Genomic DNA, 24,700 nt, shown 5'->3' on the forward strand with positions numbered 1-24,700 from the left:
GTGTATGAGGCAGCATTGATGAAACTATATATCTAGCAATAATACTATCAAATTTCTTCTCTAAAGTACGAGACATACGAAAGGTAGATGTAGTCGAATCTATTTCAGTTTGGACAAGAACATTGTTAGAAGTGTGTGGTTGTGATGTGCTATTAATATTATGCTTATCTAATAAATTCTTGGCAGTAGAACCTGTAGATGTAGGGCTTGACCATAACAAGTGACAATAAGCACATCGACATTTAGATGCATCTCCGTCCTTAATGGAGAGCATGTGTTGCTCGATCCATGAACTTCTTTTTCTTGCCTTTGTTTTGAATCTGGGGACTGATTCTGATGTCGCCTCTGTGGGCGAAGATAAAAGAGTTGTAGCTTGATTACCTTCCATGTAAATGTATGTACCTATAACCAAAATAAAAACCTTCGAATAAATAGTGTGCAATAACAATGAAAGCAATAATAAATGTATGCACCCATAACCAAAATGTATGTATCTATAACCAACATGCTTCATGTGGAATAAAAAAGAGAGGAAAAGATGTGAAAGCAAAAGAAGTCCATGATGAGATTATGCACAAAGTCCATTTACATTGTAGGTGGAACATTTGGGGTGGGGTCAACCAATACAACTTTGGATATTTAGAAACTTCTCTAAACTAATATTGATCTGCTCATCTAATGAATGGATTTTTCATTTGTTTCGAGAAAAAAAGGTTGGAAAAAGGCAGAGGCAGAAGCAATGATATTGAGACAGCAGTTAGATTTCACAATATAGCAGAAGATAAGAGTTTCACATCTTGATGGATCATTGCAATAGAGTAAAAAACAGATTCAGCAGGTGAGAAAGGAACAAGAAGGAAACATTCACAATGCCATTGTTGCAAGTAGATGATTTCTTAAGGAACAGACTAGGTTATTGGCTCAATATTTTGCACGATAGCACCAAAGTCATAAAAATGACAGAACCAATGGAACTCACGGCAGGGGTGGGCTTGGAATGAGGCCACAGATCATATTCTTGTATCATGGTTGTGTTTCCCATAGAACATTAGGAACATACATACATACATAACATGACATAAAATAACATATATGTGTATGTATGCCGTTTGGTCTTCATGCATTTTTCTTCGAAATGCAAATTAATAGTCAATCCTCTTAGTCTTTATCATTTCCTCATCCTCCCACAAATCAATCCAATATGTTAGGTATGGAAAATGAATCTGATGTAGAACATAAAAGATCAGGAAAATGATTGTATTAAGGAAGATGAAGAAAACAGAAAAGAGAGTATGCTATGCTCATATGATGATTTGTTCTCTGGGGTTCTCCCCTTGGATAATAATTGTATACAATAAAAAACCTCCAATAATTCAACCCAAGAAGCAACAATTGCACTATATGATTAGAGAAGAGGAAAAGTATACATATTTCACATTCTTGGCTCTCAAGAAGTGTTTGCTTTGAGACGCAAGCTGGGTGGGAGAAATTGCTCGACACTAAGCTTGGCATGTCATGGGCGTGCTACATAGGCCCAATTTTTGGCCAGATAAATTGGGGGGAACTATCAGTGGCTAGCATCTAAGAATATCATCACAGGAAGAGATCAATGGCCATCACCAAAGAACTTTAAAGGTTAAGAGAGCTGAAGAGTACATTTCCTGTTTCCAACATCAAAATGTTTCAGCTCAAGAAAGGCTGCAGAAGTTTGGAGCACAATTGGATATGATCTTTTCCAAGAACCAAGATCAAGGAGGTGATTTGGAAGTAGTTTTAAACCAAGCTAGATCAATAATAGGCATTGATATAGGATCAATGCCTTATTTCAGCTACATATAAACCAGTAGAAACTATAAAGGCTCTAAAGAGGAAATCACCTAGATTTGGAAGTAGTTTTAAACCAAGCTAGATCAATAATAGGCATTGATATAGGATCAATGCCTTATTTCAGCTACATATAAACCAGTAGAAACTATAAAGGCTCTAAAGAGGAAATCACCTAGATTTGGAAGTAGTTTTAAACCAAGCTAGATCAATAATAGGCATTGATATAGGATCAATGCCTTATTTCAGCTACATATAAACCAGTAGAAACTATAAAGGCTCTAAAGAGGAAATCACCTAGCATTTCTTGTAAACCTTGTATACACTGGGAAGATCCCGAATTTGATGCAAAATGACTTATTGAATATACAGGGTGATTTCATACATAGGATGCTTTCATAAAGCAATATCAGTGATTAAAACAATGTCAGAGATTACCTGAAGGCGTGTAGGCTGCAGGCAAGTCAGTCTCTCTCTCCTCAAGTTTTTCTAGCAGTCTAATTTCTAACTCTTAAAAGTTTTCATTTGTTAAGACTCTATAGTCTCCAGCCTAATGATTCAATCACATAAACGGATTAACCGGTTTGAGCCGGTTAGTCAAGGCTCAAGCCTAAGCCGAGCCGCTAAGCCGTTAAAAAACCGGTTTTGGCAAAACGGTTAAGCCTTGAGCCCAACCGTTGCTTGTATACAAACATATTTAAGTAGTAACTTCTCACTAATAACAATAGTAAATATTCTGATACAATAACGTTGATTTATGAGAAAGAGTGGGATTGTACCCTTTTTTTTTGTGATTATAGGATTCTTTAACAACAACTCAATCCATGAGTTTGAATGAATAAACAAATCGAAATCCATGTATTAACGATGCAATATCGTTGATCACGAGCAAAATGGTGCTGACAACAACTTCTCGTTAAGAGGGTTGAACCAATAAATATGTAGAGCATACCAACTAGGATACAACCCTCATAAGTCCGATGATTACATATCTATAAACTTGGCACTCAAGCATTCATGTTATGCAACACATGATAGTTTCGTTCATGGTGTAGTTGGACAAAAATCCTCACTTTGTCATATAAAGCACTCAAAAACCTTTGTGTCATAATTATCTATCTCTTCCCACTTGGTTGATTTGTTTTTACTTGATACTGAATTTGTCACAATGCATGCTCATGGTGCATCCTAGGATAAGCCCCATGTAGCCATTTAGTACGGTAAAGGTAAGGACATGCATGAGTTATGTGATACAACAACATAAGAAGCTAAAAATAATATGAGAAACATTAAGGTATCATGATGTGGTGTATATATATGTAATACTAGTTATCTATGTGTAGTTCTTTGTATTGAATTGTGTAGTGGAAAACTAGTATAATCCTTCCCTTGCATAATTGCATTTATACAAGGAGGCAAATATGAACTTTAATTGAAGGATTTGGTTAAGTTGCACAATTATTTATTAATAATTGCCTTTGTATTTTGAGACAAAGAGAGTGGCAAGTACTCTCTCTCTCTCTCTTTCGTAATTACCTTACCCTAGTGGTAAGTTGTTAGCACTACAAGCACTGCCTTCTGGGTTCGAAACCCAACTTCCTCACCTCTCTATTATATACTTCTTATATATCTCTTAATTCCCTCGATGCCACTGTGGAATGTAGGGGTTGAACCCATGACCACCTAGTCTCCATTGGGGCAACCTTACCAAGTGAGGGTTGAACCTATGACCACCTGGTCTCCATCGGGCAACCTTACCAACTGAGCTACTCTCTCTCTCTCTCTAAGGATAGGTTTTTAGGATTGTTAAATGACATGGGACAAGTTTGAGATGTCCTTGGGCATGAATGTACGACACAAATACTAAAGTTGTGTGGGCGAGGGGGTGGACATGTTCAAGGCATTCACTATGTCTCATTATAGAGTTACTATTTGTTTTTCAACTATGTATAGGAAAAATACCATTGGTAAACTAGGTTCTCTAATGTCTATAGCGAACTAAGTCTACAAGATATATAAAAGGACCCAAGTATTCTTTAAAGTGATTGTCAAAACATAATACCAATCCTGTGTGTAAAAATCGAGAAAACGGGATAGATGTTTTATCATCGATGATGAGGCCAAATTTGACCTATAGGACAAAATCAACATGTCATCTTGTAAGTGACTCCTTCCTATGAAGAGGGGTTACTATGTTGTAACTTGTAGTAAAAACTCTCCATGTGAAAATTATGCATGTAGATATGTGCTCACCCTTCTAGGTGGACATTTAAGTATGGCATTAACATTATCATCCCCAGTTAACAAAGTCATCATACTTCTTGCAAATTACCTTATATGTTGTGTGTGTGATTAGTAAGTGATAATCTTCCACTAGTTTTCGTTGCATACATTACATATCTTCATATCTAGCTGATGATGCCATAATGATACCTCGACATGTAACTAGTGTGATTGAGTTCGAAGAAGTGTCTCTCATATGTGATTGGATTTGTTTTGGCAAATTTACCTTGTATCATTGGGGGTTGATATTTGCAATCTAATAATCCAAAATTGACATTTATAACAACTTGCCACATCAACCTTGATGCCTCTAGTAATATATCCTCAATGATCACATGCTTCATAGCATCATCTGAGAACTCCTAATCTCTTAAACAATTTAAAAATCACCCAACCAGATGAAAGGCTTTTGTTCTTATTAGTTTTTTGTACCTTGTATGTTATGCTTCAAGCTGGTTTTGGTAGCCTATGATTAGGGGAGATAGATAGATAGATAGATAGATAGATAGAGAGAGAGAGAGAGAGAGAGAGAGAGAGAGATTCTATTAACGTCTTTGGCAATCGAGTATGATCTATGAAACCAAAAGTATTACATTTCCTGTTACATGCGAAAGTGAGTACCAACTCTCGATGTTCAAGAACTTTACAAATGAATGTTGCAATCTAGAGTGCACATTGCAGTTGTCAGATAAGTTTGTGCAAGGATTGGATTGGTTGAAGATGCGTGAAAAACATGGTCAAATATGATCAAAGGCAAAGAGAGAGAGATTCTATTATCATCTTCGGATGTCAAATATGACTTATGAAACCAAAAATATTACATTTCATGTAATACATGTGAAAGTGAGTATCAACACTTGGTGTTCAAGAACTTTACCAATGAATGTCACAATCGAGAGTGCACATTGTGATTGTGAGAGAAATTCATGCAAGGATTTGGCTTGGTTGAAGATGACACGTGGAAAGCATGGTTGAATATGATCAAAGGTAGAGCATTGTATCAAAGTGTGATACTCAAAATCTCGAACTTGTTTAAGACAAAGTATGCATAGTCAACCACTCTCATCACTTGTGGCCCAATGCCTATCCCACATCGCAATGCATGTGAGTTAAGTCAAATGGAAGCAATGGTTTGAATGGTAGATAACCTTATGGGCTCTAACATGTATTGATGTGTATGGTTTCCTTGTTCAGTGAAAAATATAGTTTTGTAGTTGAGTGCAACATTTGTAGTATAATGTGTGAACCATGAGCCTCCACATTTGTCCCGTGTCATGATACGTTGCAAAAATGCCTTATTTACACATAAACACACATGCATATAAAGAGAGAGGAGGAGGGAGGGGGATTAAAAGAGAAATCAAATAGATGTAGCTCAATTGGTAAGTTTACCTAATGGAGATCAAGAGGTCTTGGGATTAACCATTACATTCAACGATGGTATCTATTGAAATAAAAGATATCTATGGAGAGAGAGAGAGAGAATTATAACTCAATTGATACACTTTCTTTAATGGAGACCCTAAGGTCACGTGGTTCAACCAATACATTTCATAGTCAAATAGGGAAGATATAATATAATACTCTTGTTGTTATGCCTCACGACTCTATAATTATATGAGTACTAGTACCAATGATGCAAGTCTATGTAGAAGAGAATAAAAGACATTAGGAACAACTATAATCTATAAACCTTCTCTCACACTAGTGGAAACGGGGCCAAAATGTTATAAAAGTCTAGAAAGGTCATTTGATATGTGTTGATATGCATTTAGCGATGTAAGTGTGTGTGGAAGAGAAGAAAACACATTAGGAACAACTAGAATCTATAAACCTTGTGTCACACTAGTGGAAAAGGGAACAAGATGTTATAAAAGTCTAGAAAGGTCATTTTATATGTGTTGATGTGCATTGCACTAAGTGCACCAAAAGAGTATTAGTGTAAGGTTTAGAGTAATGCGCTTAATACCATTCTTACGAAATATGAGAGAGAGAGGAGTAGCGACATGTAGTTGTTTCTTTTTCATGGTTGAAGAGGAAAATAATACTCAGTTAAGAGTAAGTGTTCGATTTCTTGTCGAAATTGGGGTGGTCATTTTTGAGATTTATCACCACTTCTTTGAAAACTATTTGTACCATTGGCCAGTAAGACATATTCTAAGTTAGATATACTATCCATTCTTGAATAAATTAGAATACAATATTATGCCTTGCACCAACTAATCGATGACTCCTAAATACCAGGTTGCATGAATGCAAAATGGTGATTGTGCATGGTTGGAGGTAATGAGCATGCATGTGTCCCAAACCATGCTAAATAAGAATGTGTTCTAGGCTAATAAACAACACCATCCATGTGCAATGGCCAATGTATTGGGTTTTGCAAATTGTTGATGTAAATTCATTAAGAAATACTCAAACATGCATTTGGCCATTGTAGATTCTAATTCAACTTACACATAGATTCTTTTGGCCATCGTAAATTCTTAGGAAAATTAGCGTCATTTCCTAAAAGGTTAGTGCAATCATCAAATCATTTTATACAATGATCATAAGAACCTTACATATTTCGATGTGGCTTGAATCTTGAGTTTATGACAAGCCCTTTGGGCGTAATTTCTGTTGTGTTTTTGATTTCTTGATCATGTATTACCCATGAATATAAGAAGGAAAGGTAATTGTTCTATCTTGGTGTTCATAGTTGGAGCTTGGCACCTTGTTTAGGAAAACTTGCTTTTGACCATCATACGCAAGGCTTTGGTCCTGATTGTTTACAGTTGATGACAACTAACATCTTAAAAGCGCCCACACATTCAACTATTATTGATTCCATTTGTAGTAATTTTGTTTCATATGAATTTGCACAAGATGTCTTGAATCATATTATTCCAGATTGTGTTTCTTGTTTGAGGTCTAAGGGTTCTTCAAATGATTATACTCAATTCAATTGGCGCGTTAATTTACAATTTCAAAATAATCTATCATATATCCCCAATGATCGTTCTCGACTTCAAACCTTATGACACTACCATGGCATGCCAATGGTTGGAAATTTTCGAGTCTTCAAGACATTGGATCTAGTTTCTCGAAGCTATTGGGGAATCTATTGGTGGGCACAACTTCACAATTTCGGTAGTTATGACATACAATTTTTGCAAATAAACTGGTTGATTGGGTTGTTCTTGTGACTTTGTATGTCTTTCTTGACACTAGGTGATCTCATGATACTAGGTCAACAACGTTCATGACCATTGTCATGCATCGATAAGAGGGCATGTTGACCAACAAGATTTGATTTAGGCGATGGATGCAAATCCACAAGTCAACGTGTTCGAAGAATGTGCCACAATAATAAGTGTCAACGTTCATGACCACTATTAAGCATTGACAGGAATGCATGTTGATAAACAAGATTTGATTTAGGTGATGTCCGCAAAACCGCGAGTCAACGTGCTCAAAGAATGTGGCATGACAATAAGAGGCAACGTTAATGAAATAATGGGAAACATAGAATGGTGTACTTGATGAAGCAAGCAAGCCAACAGGTCATTGAAACCATAGAATGTGGCGAACGCATTAATGAGGGCTGCATCGTACTGCCATATTGCGCTCTGAGTCTATCAGATAGGGAAGGAAGGCATGACATGGCTAGCGACTCAGTGAGACAAGGACGAAAGGGTTGTAGGGACATGTAGTCGGAATCTACGAAGCTATCACGTGGCAACTTTTGTCTCGAGAGAATCTAATGTGCCCCACTTACCCACGGAATCTAAGAATCTATCGTGTGCTTGCGTGTTTGTGCGCGTGTCGACATAATCTTAGAATCTAATGCGCCCCATGTGCCTACAGAATCCGAGAATCTATCGCGTGCTTCCATGCGCGCGTGCCAACAGAATCTGCGAATCGAATGCACCACTGGTGTGTGTTCATGCCAACGGAATTTGAGAATCTATCGCACGTTTATGCATTTGACGGAATCTAAGAATCTAGCGCGGTCCCGTGCGTGCGTGCGTGTGTGTCGAGAGGAATCTAAGGATGAAGAATCTGGTAGGTAGGATGGACATTATGTTGACATGGCCTGCCTTATTGAATTACGAGGAAGCTTTCTTTCTGAATTTTAAAAAGGTATTTATTTATTTATGTTTTATTTTTATTTTTTTAATTAAAAATTTGGAAATTCCATGGCCACAAGATTTTTGTTTTTTTGGTTAAATTTCAGGAGAATTCTCTAGGAGCAGGAAATTCCTTCTCTTTCATCTCCATTTCCATTTCCATTTCCATTTTCTGCAGAGTCTTTTTGTCTGTCACAGAACAGAGTCTTTTTTTTCTGCAGAGGCTCAGACACCTCCGCCATGGCTTCCAAACGCATCCTCAAAGAACTTAAAGACCTCCAGAAAGACCCCCCCACCTCTTGCAGTGCAGGTATTCTCATAATTCCCCAGATCTCTCAGTTTCTGAACGCATTGAAGGGCTTGAACACGGTTAAGGAGCGTGAGGATGTCTTTTGAAAGTGAGATCTAGGGTTCTCAGCTTTGGTACCCGCTTTTTTGGTACCCTGTTTATGCGTGGTAATGAATTGATTGCTCAGAAGCTTGCCTTTTTCAGGCCCTGTCGCTGAAGACATGTTCCACTGGCAAGCCACTATCATGGGACCTGTTGATAGTCCTTACGCAGGAGGGGTTTTCTTAGTAACCATTCACTTTCCTCCAGATTATCCTTTCAAACCACCCAAGGTGAGCAAAGGCATGAAGTTTTTACTTGTGTGAGATTATCATGTTGCTGAAATTCCATTTTTCATTGTATAAATGATCTTATTGCGGAGATTATTACGAGTTTTGAAAGGTTAACAAGATAGTCAATGGAATCCATTCTTGTTTGAAAAGTACAGTTTACACCTAGAGAATGCGTTCTAGGATGTGGCTGACAGAGTATATGCCCCGTTAAACAAAAAAATGGGTACTATACGATTTCTATGTTTGATGTCATGATTTCCATTGCTTCTAAATGATGAGGAGAAATCATATAACTGCGTGTGTGGATTATTGATTTGTATGTCAAATGTTCTTCGCAAAAGTGGATGGATAAAATTCTGTATCACTGCAATTGCTCTGATGAGGTGCAAATGCCATAATATAAGATTGCTGAGATGATATGCCTTATGAGCATGATGCTACAATTTGAAAAGACGAAGTTTAGGTTAGCTTTCTTTTAAATAGAAAAATAACAGCAAAAACCTTAGGGCTGAGAAATTAGCAGCAAATAGAGATGGTACATATATTTTCACAAATTTACAGCCAATTTTGTTTTTATGATTTCTCCTGAAAGAAGCAGAGCAAAGCCATATAAAACACTGTTAAGCACTAAAAAAGGACTTGGAAAATAAGTTTCAAATTGTTCATCTCCCCTGTAGTAAATGACTGTGCTGAAAATAAATTCTTTGTTCTTAACCTTCAAAAGTGTTAATCTTGTTTGTAGGAATTCATAATTGTTTCATGTGAACCGGTGTTTGTTAAATTAGGCGCTAAATAAATTTTCTCATTCTAATTGCCCGTTTCTAACTGGTTTTGGACAGGTTGCCTTCAGAACGAAAGTCTTCCATCCGAACATTAATAGTAATGGAAGTATTTGCTTAGATATTCTGAAAGAACAATGGAGCCCTGCACTTACCATCTCTAAGGTACACATATATATGTTGTTGCCAAGAGCAATGATGCATCTTATACAAATTTAGAGGAAATTTTTGTGATTGATTTCAATGTAATCTTGTAGGTTCTACTCTCTATATGTTCCTTGCTGACTGACCCAAACCCAGATGATCCTCTTGTTCCTGAGATTGCACACATTTATAAGACAGATAGGGCAAAATATGAAGCTAATGCAAGGCAGTGGACCATGAAATATGCAATGGGTTGAGTCTCCATTTGTTTACTACAGAGATTTAGCTCATTCATGGAAAACTGGTGTTGTCAAGATTATCTTTGGGCTCGACTTTTCTTGCGCTTTTCTTTTATAGCTTTTTATACATGGCATTTTGTATGTATATTTTTGCTTGTTTCTTCCAACATTGGCTCCAGCTGCAAAAATAACTGAAAGTTGGGTTCTATACATGGTTATGACTCCTGAGATTGCCAGCAGAAAAAAAAACTCGATTCACTCGATTGCTGAGTTTGAAATGTGATGGCCCAAATATAATAGTTTTTTTTTTCTTCTTATCTTGGTTCCAATATGCATTGGAGCCCATTTGTAATGAATGACTACATCTTAAAATCCTCATGGTACTAGATGAACTCTTTTAACTTCTGATAATTGATCCTTAAGATGGATATTTAACAATTTTAGCATATTGGATTTACTCGTAAAACAGAAACTATGTAGTATAATTTTTTATCTAGGTTGCATATTGCTCATTGGTATATTGTGTTCCTTCACTCTTCCTAGAGATTGTACAAGGCAGATTAACAAATTTATGTGAATATTTTGAGTTATGAATAATTATCTATTTTCTATTGTGTTTTGCTGGGCATTGTTTGATATATGGTTGATCTTTGTGTTAAGAATACAACTATTGCCCCAAACCATTATATTCTTTAGCGTCGGTTTTGATGCAAAAAGAATAGAATGGATATATGGAATTGGGAAAAAGAACTAAGATGATTGTCAACTAACATTGGAAAGTCTCTCATGACTTGTATAAACGAAGTTTGCACACCCACTCTAGGAGATGTTTGGTAGCATCAAAGGTTTTTTTATAGGACCCAAGTGCGGTAACATACATATATTCTTTCAAATATGTAGATAATACATCCAAAGCATCAACGATACTACGTGAGACAAAGTTATTATTTGTGAAAGTGAGTCATACTTAGACATAGCTTCCTTGCCAACTTCTTGTTCTTAGCTTGCAGATTCTTTCTTAGGTATGTGGTGAGTGTGCCCAAAAAGGCTACAATCCACATGTTTTTTAGCATGTACAAAATATACAACGCAACTTGTGTTGGGGCTTCTAAAATCAACGTTTTCTAAATAAACATTTGTTGCACAACCCACACCCACAACAAGACTTATGATGCACATTAGTGTCCAATGAGATTAAGACAAGGGATGCATCATATTGATTGGTTGTCTTGATCAAAAAATTGATGTAAAAGAAATCGCACCGCTATCCACTGATGTGCTAACAAAGGTAGATGTGCTTGAAAAATGGACATGATAACCAAAACCAATATATATACATAGGTTCTTGTTGTCGATTGGCAATCATTTAAACCGCGGTTCAAACCGTTTAAACCGGAAACCGTTAAGCTCATAAAGGCTCATACCAAACCGAAACCATTACACTCCCGAACCGATACCGAATTGGTTACAAAAACCTGAACCTGAACCGAAACAAACTGTTTAAAACCGTTGATCCACGGTTCGGTTTGCTAGAGACCAGACTAGAGGAGAAATGGTGGGCACTCCCATATCCATGTCTTAACAGAAAGACCCACAAAAAAGCTTCCCATTGAGGAGGAAGAGAAGATTTACAGAGATTTACAGAGACAGGCAAGGAGCAGAGGCTCCCCATGGTTAGACCCTGTGCCCCTGCCCTTGCCCCTGCCCTTGCCCATGGATGAAGAAGCTTTTCTCCTCAGAGGATGCTCCTCCCCTCCTTCCACCACCTCCCCTCCCTCCTCCTCCTCCTCTGCAAACACAACACCAGCAAGAAGAACCTCTCCTTCTTCCTCCCTTACCTCCGCAACTCAGGCTTGGCATCTCACCCATCACTTGGGAACGATCTCGTTTCCTTCCTATCATCGGATGCTGCTGCCTCCGGTGCTATGGCGGATGCTCAGAAGGTATTCAACAACCTTTCCTGCAGGAGCCATAGCTCGTATAACTCGATGATCATCGGTTATATCAAATCTGGCGAGCTTCAAAAAGCCGTGGATTTTTATCAAACCCTAGAAGAAGGTTGCTTTTCTGTGCACTTGAATGAGTATGCCTTTGTTGCGATTCTGAAAGCGTGCACGAAACTCAAAGATGCAGAGAGAGGAGGCAGAATTCATGTTCAGATTGCAAGGAGAGGGTTTTTAGAGAGCAATGTGATTCTTGGTACTGCCTTGGTTGATATGTACTGCAATTGTGGTATGCTTAAGAAAGCTAGAGAAGTGTTTGAGAAGCTTCCGGAACGTGATGTGGTGGCATGGACATCATTGATCTCAGGATATACACAACATAATCAAAGTAATATGGCTTTGGCTAGTTTCCAACTCATGCTAACTCAAGGTATCTGTCCGAGCTCGGCAACTTTTGTTTGTGTTTTGAAAGCTTGTGGAGATGTTGGTGATGAAGATAAGGGATTCGAGATACATGTCGAGGTCGTGAGAAAAGGTTTGTTGAAAACAAATGCTCTCGTCGGGAATGCATTGGTGGATATGTATGCCAAATGTGGTTCCCTTTTAAAAGCCCGAGAAGTATTTGATATGCTTGCATATCGTGATATTGTTGCGTGGACCTCATTGATATCGGGGTATGCTCAATATGACCATAGTGAAGATGCATTGAATTGTTTCAGCCAGATGCAGGAGCAGGGGATCGCACCAGATGTAGTCACATTAGTTTGCATCTTAAAAGCATGTGGAAGTTCTAGAGCCCTAGAGAAAGGTATAGAAATTCATGCTGAACTCGCGAGAAAACAATTAGTTAAAGACAATGCGGTAGTTGGTACTGCACTTGTCGATATGTATGCTAAATGTGGGGATATTTTGTTTGCACAAGAGGTCTTTGAGAAGCTTCCAATACGGAGTATCGACTCTTGGAATGCATTGATCACAGGGTATGCACAACAAAATCGTGGAGTGAAAGTACTTGAATGCTTTGAACAAATGCTATCCCAGGGGCTCTGTCCAGATGATGTGACATTGGCTTGTTACTTGAAAGCATGTGGGAATACTGGAGCTATTGATAAAGGAAGAAAGCTACATGCTGATATTGAGAAAGGCTTGCCTAAAACGAACCAAATCGTTTGCAATGCACTTCTTGACATGTATGCTAAATGTGGCATGCTTGTGAAGGCTGAGGAAGTCTTTGACAAGCTAGAATTACATGATGTAATCTCATGGAATGTATTAATAGCTGGGTATGGACAAGCTGGAAAGTTTATAGATGTGGTCAATGCCTTTGATAGGATGATGAGCGAAGGTGTGAAACCAAATGCTAGCACCTTTGTTAATGTTCTCGATGCTTGCAACCATGCAAGCCTACTTGAGAGAGGCAAAATTTATTTTGAAGTGATGAGTCTAACATTCAGAATAATGCCAACACTTGATCATTACACTTGCATGGTCCATCTTCTGGCTCATGCCGGAGAATTGCTTAAAGCTGAAGAAATGATGGAGAAGATCTCATCTCCACTGGATATTGTAATGTTGCTTGGTATGCTAAAAGCTTGTCTTAAATGGAGCAATGTAGAGCTTGGGAGGCGGACATTTGAAAAGGCTGTGCAATTGGATGCAAATGAAGTGGCTGCTTATGTCTGCATGGAGAGTATATATGCTTCTGTTGGTATGCATGTCAAAGCAAAGAAAATTAAGGCAATGAGGAAAAAAATGGCAATTATTTGAGAGCCGAGGGGGTCACCACTTCTGTTGTGGGTTGATTTGCCCCCCATGTACATGAAACTCTATTCTGAAGCTTTCTCAAATGACTATTCAAGAATGATCATTTGTTTAAGCTTTTCGCACTTCTGTCAGCCAATGGAGCACAAGATGGGATTGTGGACATTGATATATAGCGAAAAACGCAGTATGATAGCTACAAATTGTTTCTTATCCATGATTGGTTTTAACATCTATTTCTAAAACTACAATTTTGAAAAATAAACGTGGCCATGTAGTTTGAACACCTTGATCTGTATATTAAAATAGACTAACTAAAGAATCCAAACAGAAGCATGGAACCATCAAGACAAACATTGATCCATATATCAAATCATATAATAATGTTATTGATGATATGCCCATTGTGAAAGCAGAAAACAGTTACATGAAAACAATATTCAAACATCTGTCCAAATATCAAAATCAGCTGATTACAGATAAAATACCTGTATATCAAATTAAAATGTCTTGTTATACCAGTGGATATTATTTTATTTCATGGTGTAAGATCCAAGCAGTGGAGGAATACAACGATGAGGATTCAGATGACAATCTGTTTATTAATTTGTGAATAAATGGTTGGTTCACAAAACATCCATCAACTACTACCAACAATTGTGATGTTACCGAAGGAACATGTGACTCATTTTCACATCATTAAAACAAGATCATAAGAAGATATTTTGTTCGGCGCGATGCATTTTACAATCAGATTTGTTAATTCACACTATAGTTAGGATCATTGTGATGTTTTTTTCAATGGAAACCACTCTATTGATTGGTTTTGTCCTGGTTCTATGTTATGCCATTTTTCAGGATATTTTTTCACAACTCATTAAGTTTATCAAAACGCGAATCAAGTCATATAACAAATTTTGCACAAACTATATTTTAAAACCTTTTGATTGAAGACAATTTTCAATGAGTTAGGATTAATTCTTTAAAATCAGCCTATATGTCCTTGAACATAATGTGAATGAGACCACTAGTTTGTGGTGATAGTAAAATGAGCATGTCTTGGTGCAATACTCTCCCCATAGATCATGTTAAGAACCATTACATGTAGTAAACTGAGTCTCTTAGTTGGATGACCGCCACTATATGTGTATGTTTTCAATTAAACTTCTTGTTAACTCCACAACAAAGGTAGATAAAATTAAATGATTTTTGTTCCCTTTGTTCATTGATTATTTTGTTCATCTTAAGTGTAACAAGTGCTACTGATGGGAATGCCATAAGTGATCATTTTGGGGCTGCATCTTACTTTGGGGATTTTGAGTCTTTTCATTGATAATATAACTTGAGTTTTTTCTGAATAAGGGTTGTATACTAGCACTTAGTCAATGTTTTACTAGCTAGGCCTCTAGGTTCAAATCTCGCCTCTTGTACTACAAATGTAAAGAGTTACATAATACACACACACATTCTCTCTCTCTCTCTCTCTCTCTCTCTCTCTCTCTCTCTCTCTCTCTCTCTCTCTCGTGTTGAAAACACACAATTACATAAAAGATATTGAATCACCAATAGGCAAGATTGGACACTCCACCAAGGACTCTCTCTCTCTCTCTCTCTCTCTCTCTCTCTCTCTCTCTCTCTCTCTCTCTCTCTCCATGCATTCCTATGTCTCGCCGCCTCCATGTATTCCGTGGATTGTGTATCTGTGCCCTCTCATGGTCTTGGACTAGGGAGTATGAAGGGATAGAGAAGACCCGAGGTTTGCTTTACGACAATATTACTTCTCGACCCCTTCTCGAGCAAGGGCTCTTTGCCCCTTTTGTGGGGCCGATGGCTTTCGTTGATCACGACTCGTCGAATTTTCGAGATCACCGCACGAGCCAAGTGGTCAAACAGGTACAAGCAAAGATGAACACGCAAGATGAACGCACAAGGGGACAAGAACACAAACATAAATGCTCGTACGTCTTTATGAGGAGAGGTGCATGGGCATGTCCGAACGCTCCCTCGTCACAAGACGTCGAATGTACAAGGAAAGGGACGAGAATACAAACACAAATGCTCGTACGTCTTTATGAGGAGGAGAGGTGCATGGGCACGCCCGAAACACTCCCTCATCACAAGATGACCGAACATACAAGGGGACGAGAACAAAGAAAGAAAGAAAAACACGAATGATATTGACTAAAGAAATAAAGATGTGTTCGATTCCAATGCAAGAGGGCCCTTTATAAAATAGGGTTTGATTACAAAGTGGCGACTTCTAGTTAGCCACAAGTTCAACAAAACACGAATAGTGAATGCCCTTCGAGACAAGAGTAAATCCGAACACCGAGCATGAATATGAAGAAGACGAGCACACCGCACCACAAAAATGCCGATCCTAACGAAATACAACCATGGTCACGAGAATACAAACACAAATGCTCGTACTTCTTTATGAGGAGGAGAGGTGCATGGGCACGCCTGAAACACTCCCTCATCACAAGATGACCGAACGTACAAGGGGACGAGAACAAACAAAGAAAGAAAAACACGAATGATATTGACTAAAGAAATAAATATGTGTTCGATTCCAATGCAAGAGGGCCCTTTATAAAATAGGGTTTGATTACAAAGTGGCGACTTCTAGTTAGCCACAAGTTCAACAAAACACGAATAGTGAATGCCCTTCGAGACAAGAGTAAATCCGAACACCGAGCATGAATATGAAGAAGACGAGCACACCGCACCACAAAAATGCCGATCCTAACGAAATACAACCATGGTCACGACCATCCGAACGGCGAGTACACGGGCTCGCAACGACAAACATGGGAGCAACACCTATCCAACGAGGCTCGAGCTCATGAGCACCGTAAACGACCCGAGCACTTCGGGCATCAACACGAAAAAGATGAGCACGTGGCGATGAGGGGATTAAGGGGTACCCCCCTCGACCTCTTTTTATAGGAAAACAAGGAAGGGGGGTCGCCACATTTGTCTTCAATGCAAAAGGAATAAAATTTCTTAAATCACACTACATTGTAGGACCAAATTTGAGCCATGCACCTTTAACTAGGAATCAATATATCCATCCACCCATTTCTTTTGCATGTGCACACACATTGCACATGCACATTTTGACCACCCCTTTCACCAGTTTTTCCCACACTCGAGCATGCCACATCACAACAACATATGGTAGCACAAGCTTTGGTAGATTATTCTTTCATGTTTCTACAAGAGTCATGTGAGAATCTTGAGAAGGGGATTTACGTGTGGGACTAATTTGCCTTGATGTCCATATTGCAAATTAATTGAATGAAGTCTCGCCTCATCTTGTGTATTGAGAGGGATTTGGAATGTTTATGATGGCAAGCATGTGTTGTTGGAAAACACTACATTTTTTTATTATTGGGAATGAATGTTATGAATGCCCAATTAATCGATTGGATGACTAGGAAGTTGAGGGATAAGTTCGCCTTGATAAAAATATATGGTGGGATATAATTATTTTTTAACCCCATTGTATGCATTTAACTATGAAACAAAAGATCAATTGACATAATCATAAGCTTTCTCCAAACCTAGCCCAACCATATTCAATTCAGATTACTATGCCAGGTATAATCCACTATCATTTGAAATTTTATCACATTAGGCAAAATATTATACATATAATGAAACTTTGGCAAGTACTTTTGTAGTCTGTTTTCCAATACCTTTGTAAATACCTTACATAACTCCCGATCAAAGAAATCGAGTCTCTTACCACTAGGAAGATGACTTAAAACAATGACTGCCTCATCCTCTCTCAAATTTGATCCAATTCATGTCAAAGGGGTTCATGCACAATACATTCACACATATCATAAAATTCATGATGTGTTTTAATCACCTCATTTGTCATAATACAATTGCAAACCAAGAAACCAGATAAAGTAATTAACATATATTGGAATTATTATGACCAAATCCAATATAAATCATCCCATGACGCAACACCTAAAAAAGCTAATGAAATAGACAATGATTGTCTATTTCCAACATGTCATGCACATCCTCATCAAGGCATGCTTTTGCACCATTCTTATTCTCCTATACTATATCAAATAACAATGTATTGAAAAATTTCCATAAATGCACATGGTTAGGATCATTCTTGTGTGACCATCTTCTACACATGTTGCCTAAACCTATGTCAATTTGTTTCCACCAATTTCCTCAATACCCTTCATTCTCAGTCTCATACCCATTCTCCTCTACTATATCAAACAACAAGGTATTGGCAATCCCCCCTACATACCTTGTGTGGCCCTCTTTTATGCTTGTTGTCACAATGTATTTCGATTTGTTTCCACTTATTTCATCAACACCTTCAACCTTTTGAATCTCTCCAATTCTTCGCTTGAATGATTACATTCTTTTTTAAACAGAAACTTGTCAGTTTGAAATGAATGAAAACAAATAAAGAATACACCATGAAGTTCACATTGTGTGTTGACAAGGCCTACAAATTGTCTAGAGGTGACTTTAGGGTAGTCAAGTAAAGTATGCCCACAACTATATTCAAGAATGACATACATTTCATCCTTCAGCCTTTGTAGGAAAACAACGATAGACTATCCTTTGGTTGTTACGAAAACTTCATTGTAAGTCTACAAATATAAGATCCCACATTCTCTTTCTCAAACTGAATGGTTGTGCATCTCTCCATTTGTTCAACAAAGTAATGGTACATCACCCCACATGCCTATATTGAAATTGTTCAATACAATTGAGAAATCACGTTTTTCAACAACATATCATATCCTCTTTGTCATCATCATACCATATAATTTTCTTGAACTACACATTCTACAAGTGTATAAAGAAAGCAATTACCTCCTGGCCACCACCATAGATCCCCTTTTTCAACACGAATATCCCATTATTTATACCAATCCACCATCCCCACCTTCTTCCTAGGAAGGTGTGACCACATTCCTACTTTTCCAAGACCTAACCATGTTCCAAGTAATGTGTTGCATTGGTGTATTGCACTGATTGTGGATTAAGTCATGTCACCCAAGACCTAATACTAGTCCAACATGAACACATGCATGATAAATTAAATATATGTGTATGTCAACCATTGTTGTATTCACCATCTGTTTAATCTAATTATCATATGCAGATCATTTTATTTGCACACATTGATGTATATCAGTACATTGTGCTAATGTTATAGGGAAGTGTAGATATCCAAGTGGTGTGTTTGTGTTTAGCAAAAGGTAATTATTATTATTTGATAACCACAACCTATGTGTGTTCTACTATAGCTCCTACTAAATTAATAAGGTAAGATATGCACATTGATGTCAATCAAAGTATCATTCTAGTGTTTTAAAAAGATTTTGAACGAAAATGTTTTCCAGCAATAAATTAGAGCGAGTAAAAAGTATAATATTGTTGCATGGTGAAGAATGATGTTAATAGAAATGTTTCCTAAAACAAGAAACATTTGGAAACTCTTTCTTGCAATATGTATAGTAAAGGTAAAATCATTTTCCAAGAAAACACTTGGTTCATGGATGCTCAAAGTGTTCAGATCAAGGAGATTTCATAGCACATTAAAACATCTACATTCCTACATACAAGTTGCAATCAATTAGTCATGAGGTACACTTGCTTGGGACAATGCCATTGAATTGAGATTAACACTACACACAGTATATATATCCAAGTGTCAACGTTGTCACATACATGAGTGACTGATTAAACTTTTAATTTGCCAACGTGTCATCATCTAAGCACATAATTCAAACTTGGTGCATTAATCATGGATGTATGAACATGCAATTAGGATGCTAAGTGTTGACGTAACCACTGATATATATTAGGCTTACTCAAATATGAAAGTAATGCTAGTCGATGCTACATGGCAACACAAAGTTTGAATACACGCTTGCTTAGAGCCCACCCTAAGTGGATATCAGTTAAAAACAGAAAAGTTTCACCTACTTACCACTTTTAAAAAGAGGTTAGATAATACACTTAACATCCTTAAAGAGCATAATTTGTTTAGGTGAGTAGCAAAAGTTAAAGGAGAAGTTTTTTTATTGCTTAGGTGCTCTTCAAAAACACACTAAATCCTTCAATTGTTCATGAAATTCCAAGCCTTAATTATATATAGGCTTTTTTTTTACTTACCTACTAGATCAACTAAAACATGAGTTTTGAGGCATTTTGTGTGTGAAGAACTTCCATGATGTGGAAGAAGAAGATCAAGTTTAAAAAAATAAGGTAGGGCTTTCTTTGTCTCTTTTGTAAACCAAACACGAATCAAATCAATCTGTGAGGATGCAGCTTCTTAAAAAACCCTAAATATAAAGAAGAAATGTAGGTGTTTTTCAGTTGTGTAATATTTTAACCAACTTGGGTCACAATCTTAAATAGATGAGAATTGAGAAGATTTAACAGTGTCTAGACAAATGATTCTCAAAACTCAAAAAGAAGAAGAAGAAGAGACATGAGATCAATTTAATCCCAAAACACTAGAAAGAAGGGAAGAGCAAAGAGATGGAGAGGAAGAGGAAGGCTTGAGCAAAGAAAATGGTGGTGATGGTGAGCAGAGATGATGGAGATGCCGAATTCTCCGACTTCTTGGAGGTGTCCGAGGATAAGCCCGATGATGTAGCGTTCTTCGTCACATTCACACCCACTTTCATGCCATTGTTGCAGTTGTTTGCATCCACAAAGTAGAACCACCCTGTCTTGTTGAGGGGTACCTGTGTCCTCCCACTCTTGGTTGTCCAGTTGTATATCCAGTCATGCCCACTCCACATGCTAATGGTGCAGTTCGTGTATACCGAGAAATTCACCTGAAACACTGAATACTGCATGTTCTCTGGATAGTGGAAACCTGCATTCATACACACATACACACACAGAGGAGGAGGCAAAACATATGGGGTTAGAGGGCTTTTGATAATCTCAATGTATTTGATGTGCATAGGTGTATGTGTAAGTATGCATATGCCATGTTTGATGAGTATATGTATGTGTGTATGTGTATGTGTATATGTATATGCATATATGTATATGGTATATGTATATGTATATGTATATGTATATGTATATGTATATGTGTGTATCTAACAGATATGGAGCGTAATGAAATGATTTACTAAAAACAAAAAAACAATGTGTATGGTGCATGTGTCTTGAGCAAAAATCAAGCTGAATGAAATGATTTAGTATAAGCCAAAAGTTGATGGAAAAGGAGCCAGCTAATAAACAACTCATATGGAAGAGTCATGGAAAAGGAGGTAAAAAGGAAGTCATGGAAAAGAAAAATAAAAAGACTCTCTCAATATATGTATATGTATATGTATATAGTATATGGTATATGTATATGTATATGTATATGTATATGTATATGTATATGGTATATAGTATATGGTATATGTATATGTATATGTATATGGTATATGGTATACGGTATACGGTATACGGTATACGGTATATGTATATGCATATGGCATTTGGTATATGTATATGTATATGGTATAGGGTATACATATGTATATGGTATATGGTATATGGTATATGTATATGTGTAGACTAATGGATGCTTTTTTTAAGTCATAATGCCCTGTATATGATTAGGGCACTTCTTTGCTCTAACTGGTATATATGCATATCCTAAATCTCAGAGGAGAAGACTTGGTGAAGTGATATATACCATACATTAACGCACTACTAATCACTAACGCTCCGAGAAGTAGAGATCTGAAGCAGCAGTAGCTGGATTTGAACTTGAGTGGGTCATGAATGTGAGGGCATGGAAAGCAGGCAATCTTTCTAGATATGGAGCCTCAAAAATGGCCTCAGAAAAAGAAAAAAGAAAAGGAGTCCATACATTGCCCTAAGAAATGTCTCATGTGTCTCAGAAACCAGAGCTTTAATGGAAGCTTTCTTACAGACCCAGGAATGAGGGAGGAGGAGAACTTACTTATTAAGTCGTCGAGATAGAACTTCTGAGATTGAGCCCACACAGTGTAGTTGAGATGGGCATCCGGCCCTGCATTAAGTGGAGGTTGCCATCCACGGTTAGCTCCAACAATGTGGTCTGTTGCGAGGGAGCAGTGAGGGAGGAAGGAGAAGAAGAAGAAGGAGGAGAAGGAGAAGAAGATGAAGGAGAAGGAGAAGGAGGAAGCTCTGTGTTGAAGCTCCATTGGAGTGAAGAAGAAAGGGGCAGGAAGAACAGAGAGCAAGGGGTTAGAACTTAGAAACAGAGGAGGAAGCAGGGGAGGAGAGAGACTGAGAGATACACAGACACAGAGAAGAGAAGAGAAGAGAAGAGAGAGAGAGAAGAGAGAGAGAATGAAAGGGACTGGCAAAACCATATTTTGTAGCTCATTATCATTTGCTTTTTGCCTTTTTGCTTTTTTTTGCTTTTTGCTTTTTTTGCTTTTTGGCTTTTTGGCTTTCGGCTTTGTTTGAATTGAATTGAATTGTGTGGTAGTTGATCATCGTGAGGTGGGGGTTAAGTGAAGAGCCTCAAGATTTGTATGGTCAAGTCAATAGTTTGTCTAGCAATGGGCACGGGTTTCGGCTCAAACCGAACCGAACCGAACCGTTAAGTCATGGCTTAACGGTTTATTGGTTCAAAGATAAATAAATCGTTCAGTTTGGTTTCAAATATTATGATCTGGTTTGGTTTCGGTTCGGTTCGGTTTTGAATTTCATGGTTTAGCGGCTTTTCGGTTTGGTTTTGAATTTCACGGTTTAGCGGTTTCGGCTTATGTGGTTTGGTTTAAAGGTTTGAAAGTTTATCGGTTTATCGGTTTGGTTTGGTTTTGATTTATGATAAACCGATTTGGTTTGGTTCTAAATTTTTCATAAATGGTTCGGTTTAAACGGCTTTATAAAATTAAAACAGTTTGGTTTGGTTTTTAATATAAATAAATGGTTGGGTTTGGTTTCAAGGCCAAAAAACCGAACCGAAGCTCGCCCATTACTAAGTTTGTCGATAGTTTGCTCGAGCCTCAATTTCTTGTATAATCAATCGATAGTTTGCTCAGAGGTTCATGGCACACACATCCCACAACCTGCGCCGAAAAACCAAGACAACGATTCTTCCATCTGAGGACGTGGGCATCGCTTTGCCTCCTCCTGGAACACCTCTTGGAACAGAATCGCGCCAATGGCTTCTTTCCTTGCACATGTACACTCTCCCTTCGTGCTGCTTTCTGGAATTGGATGGCCACTACCGTGGCAACACCCCGACATTATTCGTGGCATCTTCGATTCATCCACATTGTAGAATAGAACAGAGCGGTACTTTTAAAAACATTCACTTTGGCTACTAGCCATCGATTGCAATGTGGCAAAAATCGAAATCGTGTGCACACTAGCATATTGCTTTTAAAAGGATTGGGTCCTTTATGGTTTGTAATTGTTCTAATGACTTGGAGAAAGAGAACACAACCCCTAAAATATATGATCGTACAAGAAATGTAACCTCTTTTATGGAAAGCCTCTAGACTCTAGAGTATGCTATGAAGAGGGAGTATCACTGCCAACTATTCTTCAGTCATTAGGATCAAAGAACTGTTCTCACCATTGCCTTAGCGAAACATTGTGCATTCTCTATAGTGAATGAATTTGTAAAGCCAACACATGGTTTCTAAATATGAAACCAATGGTGTTGTTTCTAATGCTACTATAGTGAAAAGACAATACATAAAGCCATACTTTAAGGAGAAAACCTTGTGTACTTGGTAAAGACAGATGTCAATGATAAACTAATTGCCTTGCATAAACACACCCGAGACTCATGAATATATTTATTCTCAGGTCAATAATGGAGGTCTTGGCGATTTGATGGTTATAAATATTATGTTATATAACTAACCGCACGTGAGGTATTGTGTGCGTGCCGGACCTATATGTGTTTGCTTTTGTGCATCTTGTAAATATGTATGTAATAATGTATGTATCTATGCATTTGCATGTGCAAACATGCATGCACACATTGTTAACTCTTTGCGAATCTTGTTAAAAATATCGAGGCAATGCCTTGACATTGAATTTTAGTATGCAATGCTTTGTTTTAAATTGTCGAAAGGAATTGATGCATGGATATGTTATCTATTTGCAATACGTGGATAATCTTTGAAAATATCTTTATGTTACATAGTATCCTAGGCATTCCAATATTGAATAACACGTCTTCCTTTTCGTTATATTGGTGTCATAAGCCAAGCTCTATTTTTTTTTCATGAAAAATTATAAGCCAAGCTCTATTTAAGAAATATATTTCGACCTTACTCATATTACATGTTGTGTGTGCCTTTAAAATATGAACAAGGGTTATAACTTTACGAATGGATTGATATTGCCATGGTTACACTTAGAAAGAAATCATTCCAAAAACTAATTGGTTCCCAAAAAGACCTGACAAATAGACGAATCCATTATGGGTGAAAAAAGTCCTTGAATGTAATATGGTTTGGCTTACCGTACTATATGCTTCTAACAACTTCTTATTTACAAGCAATCAACATTCAAATGTCAAGCACGAACAATTGTCGAGAAGGAGAAAGCTTGAATTTGAATATCTTGTGTTTTTACTATCCCATACATAACAAATGCAAAAATTTACACTCTCAAAACAAACACACACAAGAACTTTGCATAGACAATATTGATCATTATATAACACACGAGATTGCTCTAGATATATTCAACTAGAGGCCTAGGTTACCAAAGTTTTGATCGCATCAATTATTTTGGTGTGCCTTCTATCAAATACTTTAAAACCAACACCCATAACTTTCTACATAAACATCGCTGCAATTCAAACAATCTTCTAGTTTTTTGACGAGCAGTAACCAACCCATTTCCACAGTTTCCAAGTTATTGTTGCACCAACATTTGGGCGGAAGTCAAGCGAAGTAGTCACGGACTTCTGTTGATTGATCATGCCCACAATGCATCCGTATATGAAATGTACAAGATCATGGCAC

At 37.5% G+C, this 24,700-nt stretch overlaps 3 protein-coding genes across 3 annotated transcripts; 2 read left to right on the plus strand and 1 right to left on the minus strand.

Annotated features, from left to right (window-relative positions):
• The first annotated feature begins 8,373 nt into the window (after window positions 1-8,373).
• Window positions 8,374-10,445, plus strand: LOC147854297 (ubiquitin-conjugating enzyme E2 8-like). The gene is made up of 4 exons (XM_087331221.1): window positions 8,374-8,529; window positions 8,713-8,840; window positions 9,680-9,784; window positions 9,877-10,445. The coding sequence occupies exons 1-4, from the start codon at window positions 8,460-8,462 to the stop codon at window positions 10,018-10,020; spliced, it is 447 nt and encodes a 148-aa protein (XP_087187347.1). The 5' UTR covers window positions 8,374-8,459; the 3' UTR covers window positions 10,021-10,445.
• Window positions 10,446-11,681: 1,236 nt separating this feature from the next.
• Window positions 11,682-13,920, plus strand: LOC147854298 (pentatricopeptide repeat-containing protein At5g27110-like). The gene has a single exon (XM_087331638.1). The coding sequence runs from the start codon at window positions 11,745-11,747 to the stop codon at window positions 13,710-13,712; it is 1,968 nt and encodes a 655-aa protein (XP_087187764.1). The 5' UTR covers window positions 11,682-11,744; the 3' UTR covers window positions 13,713-13,920.
• A 5,621-nt stretch (window positions 13,921-19,541) lies between these two features.
• LOC147854299 (early nodulin-like protein 17) lies at window positions 19,542-21,932 on the minus strand. Its single transcript, XM_087330871.1, has 2 exons — window positions 21,682-21,932; window positions 19,542-20,589 (listed from the first exon to the last, which is right to left on the minus strand). The coding sequence occupies exons 1-2, from the start codon at window positions 21,902-21,904 to the stop codon at window positions 20,222-20,224; spliced, it is 591 nt and encodes a 196-aa protein (XP_087186997.1). The 5' UTR covers window positions 21,905-21,932; the 3' UTR covers window positions 19,542-20,221.
• Window positions 21,933-24,700: the final 2,768 nt, after the last annotated feature.

The sequence above is a fragment of the Azolla caroliniana genome, unplaced genomic scaffold, assembly GCF_043228905.1.
Source record: "Azolla caroliniana isolate FFs.n. ecotype wild unplaced genomic scaffold, voAzoCaro1.0.p SCAF_15, whole genome shotgun sequence".
NCBI classification, from domain to species: domain Eukaryota; kingdom Viridiplantae; phylum Streptophyta; class Polypodiopsida; order Salviniales; family Salviniaceae; genus Azolla; species Azolla caroliniana.